This window comes from Lissotriton helveticus, chromosome 6, assembly GCF_964261635.1.
Source record: "Lissotriton helveticus chromosome 6, aLisHel1.1, whole genome shotgun sequence".
Classification (NCBI taxonomy): Eukaryota; Metazoa; Chordata; class Amphibia; order Caudata; family Salamandridae; genus Lissotriton; species Lissotriton helveticus.
In genome coordinates, this window is record NC_136067.1 from 1,938,911,306 (window position 1) to 1,938,919,387 (window position 8,082).

The following is an 8,082-nucleotide window of genomic DNA, read 5'->3' on the forward strand; positions in this document are numbered from 1 at the left end:
GAGTTTGAGTATAATGCCTTGTGCATGATACATGCCAATATGAGTTGGATTCTGGCCTGTAAAGGAAGGCAATTCAGAGCTTTCAGATGTGGTGAAATATGGTTGAATTTCCTTGAGCCTGTTAGTAATTTGGCGGCCGCGTTGATGCAGGCTTTAAAAGGTGCCAGGGAGATCTTAGGTAGACCCGAGAGGGTAGAGCAGCCATATTCGAGTATAGAGATGACTAGTGACTGGACTGCCATTTTTAGGTCAGGAGTGTCAAGGAAGGGTTCAGTTTCCTTAGGTAGCTCAGGTGGAATCTGGCTGATTTGGCCATCGCGTTGATGTGGTCCCACGTGCTCAGGTTACAGTCCAGTGTTATTCCAAGCGATTTGGCCGATTACACTCTGGTCAGAGGGCAGTTTAAGGCTGTGATGGCCTTAATCCATACCTGAAGCTCGGGGTTGGTTTTGTGTGGGGAAATTAGTAGAAATTCTGTCTTCTTTGCATTGAGTTTGAATTGGTTGGAGGAGAGCCATTGGACAGTCAGTTTCAAGGCTTCATTCAGGGAAAGAATCTCCTCGAGGGTGTCTTAATGATCCCATTAGCATCTTGCAGCTATTTGCATGTGCATACTAGAGGGCAAATCATTTATATTCGATTGTTTGTTCCATAAAAAATATTTGATATCCAATTTCAGGTGTCTTTACGTTTAAACACAGGTTTGTGTTGTTTTACCTTCCTTTTTAAGAACTGTTTAATTCCCCTTTGATTACGGCTCTGTCTAACTTCTCTGCTTCCACTCCATTTAATACATTAATTATTTTCAATGCTTTAGCACTAATATGATTAACTTGTAAGTAGGCAGCCCTGTTACAGGAATTTCCTGTGGTTAAGTTCCTGTCTGTGTGTGGGGCAGAGCATGGGTTGTGCCTGGGATTACTGGATTGAATTAAAATTGTTGGGCAGGTGCACACTATTTTCTCATTTACATTATTGTCATTATTCATCATGCTTTTGACTCCATGCTTTACAAGTTATGCTTTTTACTGTTTTAGGCACAGCCTATCCAGCCTATTCAGCCAACTCCGACTGCGAACCTGGACCGAACAGAAGATAAGGTTTACTTCAATGTGATGGAGCTTGTCAAAGCAGTGCTGCAGCTCAAGAATGATGTTGGCCAGCTTCCTCCTGATGGGTATCCTCTTGTTGTAAAGGTGAGCACCACAGACTCCCTGCTATAGTAGTGATGTGTGGTCCTCTCCTGGAATTGTCACTGGCAGCTGAGTCTTTTAGTGTCTACCATAGGATGGACATGGAAACCCTTCTTGGAACATGGAGAGGATGTGTGCCGATCCCATGGAAAGCCAAAAGACCTTCTGCTGGCTGATGGACAGGATCATAATCCTTTGTGAGACAGGTGTTAGATCCTGGGTAGAGCTACGATCAGCTTGAAATGATGCACTATTGCAGTTGAGAGATAGGGTTCACAGGAAGTTACTGTGAAAGCATCCGAGGAGAGTGATGGGCTTATAACAGAAAGCAAAATACTTCCAGAATCTATTGAAAACCAATTTCATCTCCTCTGGATCCAGTATTGGGAGCAGTTCACATGGCAGGATGGTCCTGAGCATGACAAATGAGAGGTGTATGCACCAAATTAAGGGTGTTCTTGGGTCACTAGCCTCTGAGTTAAGGGGTCTGATGATAGAGCTACAGATGCCGTGCACTTGAGATCTGGTGATACTTTTGCGTCTAAATGGTATAGGAGAACCACAGGCTTGGCAGTACAGCAGTCTCACTGATTAGTGGCTGAGCTCCAACAAACCCTAAATGATCACCAACTATTTTATGGGGTAGTAGGTGGATGGTTTTCTTTATACAGAAAATATTTTCTCTGTGAGGGAATTATTTTATAAAACAATTGCACTTACAAATGCATACTTCCGTTATACTTACTGATGGGGTTTCTGCACCTAATGAAAGATCTTCACAAGTGCACGTGGAATAGATGCAGGGTTTATGAGATTATGGATATTCAAAAACTTCGGAGAAATGTCACTACTCGGAGGATCGGGACAGTGTGGTGAAGGGGGACTCTGACACAATTGGGAATCCCTGCGAGAAACACATTTGCACCCAGCTGCATCTTCTGAAGAAGATGGATATCTTTTGAACGAGGCATTCTCCCCATGCATTGAGGTCTATGTGAGTGAAAAGTAAACCATCACTATGTCCCATTTGGGGCAGTTTAATCATTGATGAGAATCCTCAGTCATTCTGTACTGGGAGGCATATTTCATGTAATGAGATCCAAAGTTTTAACAGGATGTCTTATTTGGTCCTAAGACTATTTTAAAAACGTAGAGAGAAATATTATTTGTGTGTGCATATGCTTTCCCCACCAATCTGCACACATACAGTTTCGAGAAATTGTTTTTCTGAATCTTACCCATTACTTGGAAGGCACTAACATTAAATGACAAGTGTATGTGATGTCACATATATCCCTCAGCACTGTGTTGTTACAAAAGTTAGTTCCACAAAACTGGAATTTAGCTCTTTGTCTCCGACAGATAGGTATTCAGTAGCAATGACTGTGTTAACTGTCAATGGAATCCTTAGTGATTTGTGTAGCCCCTGTTCTCTGCTCTAGCAGTAGGAAGGGAAGCATGATCCTGTTGTAGTATGTTGCTTGTATTGTTCAAGCTGTTGTTATCTTGTTTACAGAATGTGGGACTGACCCTTCGACTGCTAATAACAAGTGTGGATGAGATTCTGCCGACACTCCCTTCAACATCACGCACTGAGGTAGGCCCAGGGAATGTGATGAGGATAACGATGATGAGTATTTGTGCATGCCCATCAAAGGTTAATTAGATACAGGGGAGTATGGGAAGCCTTTAAAGGTACACTGTGGGTTGACAACAAAATATTTCCATACTTATAGTTGCTGCTTTGTGCCTTAGTCTTCCACAAGGGATGTTTTCATGAATTGTCACAGTAAATGGATTTGCCCATTTATTTATTTCGCTGCAGTCTTAAAATTGATAGGACAACATAGAATTCTTGTTACCGATATGTTCTTTGTAGGTGCAATTGAAATATGGTGGTGATGACCAATGGAAAATATTTTGAGTAGGTTTGCCTTACTATACTATAAATTGAGAAAGGGTCATAATATCTGTTTAGGAAAGGTGATGTACACATGGATGCACTAACAGCTATTATGGTAATATGAACGTTTTCTTTAAAAAGCAGAGAACAGATTCGTTGTTATTAAACTCACATGGTTGCTAGAAGGGTTTCTGATGATAATATTGTTTGTATGAATTTTAAATATAATGCTTATCAGGAAGTTAGCTCTTTCTTCAACATCTCAAAATATGTTTTCCCACAAATGTAGAAGGCAATGCTACTGTGGTCTTCAGGCATGCTACTGTGGGCCAAGCGTGGTGTGGATAAAACACTGCACGTTAGGTCTTAAATGACCTTGTTCAGAGTCAATTCTGTGAAAACCCTTTCAGATATGAGATCTTTTTGTACATACTTGACAAAAAGTGAAAATATCATGTCCAGGTAAAAACAATTAACCAGTTTCTTTAAGGCAGCCCTGTTGTTATTTCAGTTCACATATTTGTCTGACGGTCTCTATTTTTTATTAATTGCAGATTGAAGGGACACAGAAATTACTAAATAAAGACCTTGCAGAACTGATCAATAAGATGCGCATGGCCCAGCAAAACGCAATGACTTCACTGAGCGAGGAGTGCAAGAAACAGATGCTGACAGCAGCTCACTCCCTGGCTGTGGATGCAAAGAACCTGCTTGACGCTGTTGACCAGGCCAGGGTGATAGGCAACTTAGCAAAACCCGCCATAGACTGATGGAAGTCAACACACCGGTGCAGGATCCAAAATACAGCTTCAAGCTCAGCGCTGCTTCCAGCCAGATACCCTCCCTTTGTGTTGTATTTATCAATTTTACGAATACAGAGAGGCTGCTTAGTCCTGGTGGTGCATGTTCATCGAGGGAATCGCAGACGTCTTTGTATCCAATGCTGCTAGAGGTCCATGAGGAACAGAGTGGAGAGAAGAATGGAGCTTCCATAAAAGAAAGACCACTCAAGACTTGTCAGGATGGGCCATGAGAACCTACAAGGAACGGGGACATTTACAAGCCGTGTAGAAATTATTTTTGCAGTTCTAGTTGCAGGTTTTCCTCAGGGTCGACGTTGAGCCCCTTGGCCATTGTGCTGATGTCCTTTTTTATTTGATTGGAAGTAATGTTTGACAGAGCATACTGAAATTCATCCAGGTGACTGTATTTCCCAAAACAGGACACCATTTCTATTATTTTCTTCTAATTGGAGAATGAAAATGGCTTGAGGTTCCAAGGAATATGCTCTTTAGTGGTCCACCAATTTATCTCCAGGTGGATGTCACTCCTAATAGCAATGACTGCAGTAAATTGCACACAAACTTCCTTTGTCTTTGAACTGTGAGTCAAAAATATAAAGTGCTTCTGTACTCTGAGAGGTCCCTTTTAATATGAACAGGAACAATTTTTGCATTGAGGCTCTTTAAAATCGGATATAAGCGAGAAAGCACAAAAACAGAAGCCAGAACACAAGTAGTCTGACATAAATGTATAAGTATTTTTGTGAAAAAGTCTTTATATTTGATTAATGGTTTAAAAAAAACAGTGGTTAAGCTTTGTTCAGTATTTTCAATCATTATATCAATGACTTCTTTACTATTTCCTTATCTATATTTGCTTTTTCTGTGAGAGGAGACATTTTTTGTAGACTCTCATTGGTACTGAGAAACAAGGTGTTCAAGGGTTCTTGCATGCATTCTTCTAAAAGTCTTCTGAATCCAAGCAATCTTCTCCAGTCACATCCTCTTCTTGGTAACATCTTTTTCATTCCTTGTAAAATTGATGAAGTGATAGATTGGTGTTTACTAAGAAGCTCTGTCATTTCAGAGAAGACTACACAAAGGATACCATTGCACAAAATGTCCTCAAGGAACCCACTACAATGTTTCTTTTTTAAATTAACTTTACTTTAATTCTAACAACACACCTGCTACAATCAGTTCTTCTTATCCCAAACTTTTCTGTATCCCTAAACGTAACCATAACTATTACAGTCTCTGTTAAAATGATCTTCTTCATAGACCACTGCCCTGTAGTTTATGAATGTTCGATTTTGCAGGGTTTTGATTTTGACTTACCCATAGTTGTGTAGTTTCCATTTTCCTACACGCTATTTTATTTTCCCCTTGGAATTGTTAGATGGTTCTGAGAAATCACAAGTATTTTGTGCATGAGTGCGCCCCTTGGTTATTTTTTCTATCGCAAGCATATCAAGACCATTTTGTATTAGAGTGCATATCTTGCTTAGCTCTTACTCACAACCGACTAAATGCAAAGTACACCTATGTACAAAATGCTTGTGAAAGTGCATAGATTCATTCAGAACCTGTCGGTCCCTCCACCCACGGAAAAATGGGAATTTGTATGGTTTTTAGAGGATGACACAAACTTCTCGAAGAAAAAATATAAATAACTGAAAACAAACAAAAGCCTAAGCCGTACCCTAACACTACCTATAAACAACCCATAATGAAACTCTGACCTTCCATAGCGCCTGGATACTCTCATGGGTGATAGTGAGCTATAAAAATACCCATAACATAATGTAACATTACAGGACATGTTCTTCCCACTGAAGGAGGAATAGATTAAAGTAATTCAAACCCAATGTGAGTTTTCTTCCATACAGTAACATTCCACTTCACAAGGAATCTGATCTTTAAGGAAATGGGGCCCAAACAGTGGAGCTTATGTTGAATCTAAATATACCATGAACTGAGCTCTCCAGTAAGTGAGGAGATTTTATAGGAATGAAAACTGGTACCATTTTACATTTCTCTGAGGAAGGGCACGACAAAGGAATATTTATTTAGAATCGGGCCACTATATTTTTTACTGTGAATAAGGCCAAAAATACCTTTTACTCTTACTTTTTAAGTGGGTGTTTTCTGCACAAGATTATTCCTAGTGTTTGTTCCTGCTCCTCATTTCCTGTGTGCTCAGGGTCGCCCTGCTGTTGTGGGGTTGGGGCCATGGAAAACAATAAAAATATATGTTGAAATGGTCTCTCCTGTCTTTGGTTTTCAAAAATGGTAGGAAGGTCAACTTCCTTCCACTGGGTCCTCCTCTTCCCCTCTTTCACCATCTCTTTCTGTATTCAAATGGCCGTCATTCAGAAAAAATCCAATAATCAGGTAAGTCTTAAACATCACCTCTTGCAACAGCAACGTCAAAGTGAGTATAAACGAAAGATGCCAATGTACTAAAAAACTTTCAAAAAAGCTTCTTGTTTTCAAAAATATAAATCATTTTTTTAATACAAAATATTGTTTTGCACAGATCCAGAAAAACATTTATGTTGGTCTCCATAGTGTATTTGTAGGAGATTAAATGCATCTATCAGTATCTGTTGCAAAGTGATCCTGTGCCCTGGGCACCCCCCAACTTTTTGCTGACTGATACTGGTGGTAACTGATTTTGACTGACCATGGACTCTGCGTAACCAGGCCCAGGGCTAGTCCTAGGCTGAAAGAGACACATTAGGATACAGTTAAAACACCTACATACACTAGGGTACACAATAGTATGGTAGGGTACCCCTGTGATTGGCATGACCTACCCTATAGGCCCCAGTATATAATAGGGCAGGGGGATTGAAACTACCTAGAAGTCCCCAGTATCCTGGGCATGGCAGTTTAGAGGCCAGCAGCCCTTTTCTGCACTTGCATGTGTGCACTGCTGAAGCCTGAAGTCAGTTTAAAATCAGCCCTGGGTGCCAGGACTACTTTTAAAAAGTACATTTTGCCCAAACGGGCACTTAAAAAATGGATAACCTGCAATGTTTTGGCATATTAGGGACCCCCAGAGTCTTCCCTAGGTACCTCAGGGGTGGGGGGGGGGTCATCTATTTATAAGGGACACCCTTATAAAATGAGTTTTTATATGCCTGGGTAAAGTGAAATTTCACATTTCACTCCCCATATTGTGGTAAAGTGCTGCTCAAATTCGACTTTGATGCTAGGAGCACTGTGGAGGGAGAATCTAAAATATTTCTACAGATTCAGAACCCCTAAAGTCTCCCCTAGTTGCACATGGGGTGAGGTTCCTGTAGATATAAGGCAAGTACTTATAAAATATGTTTTTGTAAGTCTTGGTGCTGGAAAAATGGCCCAAGTCATTTTTCCTATTGCAAATCCCCCTGTTACATAGGTTAACATGGTAGAAAGTTATTGATTAATAACTCTTGATAGGAGAGGGATAGAAATGCAGTTCAAAGACGTCCCAGAATAGTATTAATAAATCCAACAATATCAAATTGTTGAATTTCTTCCAAAGTGTACATACAAAAAGTTATAAGACTTTCTTGTTTGTAAGTCCAAATTCAGCCTTCCAGTGGTCTGCCCTGATTGGTCAGAGTTAAATGGATTAGCCAGGCTGCGTTTAAGAGGTGAGAAAGAGATCCTGGGGTTAACCAGCTCTGCTGGGAGGGCAGTGTGCTGTTCGATAGGAATGCCAGGCCAGGGGGAGAGTTGTAAACCATGGTCTTCAAAGGCAGAGGGATGGCCACAGTGTCAGTTTCTACTTTACACTTTTGATCCCCACCAGACCTAGGATTAGGGATGGTATGTACAGATGGTAGGGGGAGAGTCTATGGAAATAAGCCATCAGGGGGTGTGTTTAGGCTGCTAATTACTCTCGGCTGGAAAATCAGCAATTATGGATTTGGAAGCTTTGATGCACTCTGGGACAAAATAATGCCACACTCTACAGGATGTGGTCACATATTGGAGGAGTTACCCTGCTCCCATTCGTCAGAAGTGACCTCCTGCTCGACCCAGAGAACTTGGAATAAGTATCTGAGAGGGGCAGAGGCCTCCAGATCTGCTGATTGAAACTTACTTAAGCAATAAGTGCCCTGTTGAGAAGTTTTGCTGTGCAAAGATTTCTAAGGCCTGACCTCTGAAGACTGCACCATCTGAAACTACAGCCCTGTGGATTATCTTG

The 8,082-nt window shown here is 40.8% G+C and overlaps 1 protein-coding gene across 5 annotated transcripts in view; it reads left to right on the forward strand.

The window, feature by feature from the left end:
• PTK2B (protein tyrosine kinase 2 beta) overlaps positions 1–6,139 on the forward strand; it is a 500,318-nt gene extending 494,179 nt beyond the window's left edge. For all 5 annotated transcript variants that reach the window (XM_078649940.1, XM_078649942.1, XM_078649937.1 and 2 more), the window contains 3 exons: positions 1,038–1,196; positions 2,710–2,790; positions 3,651–6,139. In XM_078649940.1, coding sequence (XP_078506066.1) covers positions 1,038–1,196; positions 2,710–2,790; positions 3,651–3,866 — 456 coding nt within the window. In that variant the 3' untranslated portion in view covers positions 3,867–6,139. The remainder of the gene's footprint in view (positions 1–1,037; positions 1,197–2,709; positions 2,791–3,650) is intronic.
• The last annotated feature ends 1,943 nt before the right edge of the window (positions 6,140–8,082 follow it).